The 463-nt window shown below is 74.5% G+C and overlaps 1 protein-coding gene across 1 annotated transcript in view; it reads left to right on the top strand.

The window, feature by feature from the left end:
- Window positions 1–162: 162 nt before the first annotated feature.
- The window catches only part of PARVB (parvin, beta), a 67,145-nt gene continuing 66,844 nt past the window's right edge, over window positions 163–463 (top strand). The window contains exon 1 of the mRNA XM_010563592.1: window positions 163–277. Within this exon, the coding sequence (XP_010561894.1) occupies window positions 163–277 (115 nt within the window). The remainder of the gene's footprint in view (window positions 278–463) is intronic.

The raw sequence follows: 463 nt of genomic DNA on the forward strand, positions 1-463 counted from the left end.
CCCCACCCCGCACACCGCCTCCCGCTGCCGGTTCTCCCCGCTCGGTCGCGGCTGGCCGGGCGATTCGGCCGCTGCCGGGCTTTGTTCGGCTCCTCGGGCCGCTTCAGCGGGGCAGGGATCGGGCAAGGCTCCCCGCTGACCCCCCCTACCCCGGCCGAGCCGATGTCCGCCGCTCCCGTCCGATCCCCGACGCTGCGGCCCCACAGGATGAAGAAAGACGAGTCGTTCCTGGGCAAGCTAGGCGGGACCCTGGCGAGGAAGAAGAAAGCCAAGGAGGGTGAGTTCGCCCGCGCGGAGGGGAGGAAGGAAAGTCCGCCCGACCGGCGCGACTCGGCAGCGGCTTGTCCCGTCCCGTCCCGTCCCGTCCGTCGGCGGGAAGCCTGCGGGGCAGAACCCCGCTTTGTTCCGCCAGCCCCCGCGGAGGGGGCACGGCCGCGGCTGCCGGCAGGCCCCTCCGCCCGGC

Source organism: Haliaeetus leucocephalus, unplaced genomic scaffold, assembly GCF_000737465.1.
Source record: "Haliaeetus leucocephalus isolate CR32 unplaced genomic scaffold, Haliaeetus_leucocephalus-4.0 Scaffold170, whole genome shotgun sequence".
Taxonomy (NCBI): Eukaryota; Metazoa; Chordata; class Aves; order Accipitriformes; family Accipitridae; genus Haliaeetus; species Haliaeetus leucocephalus.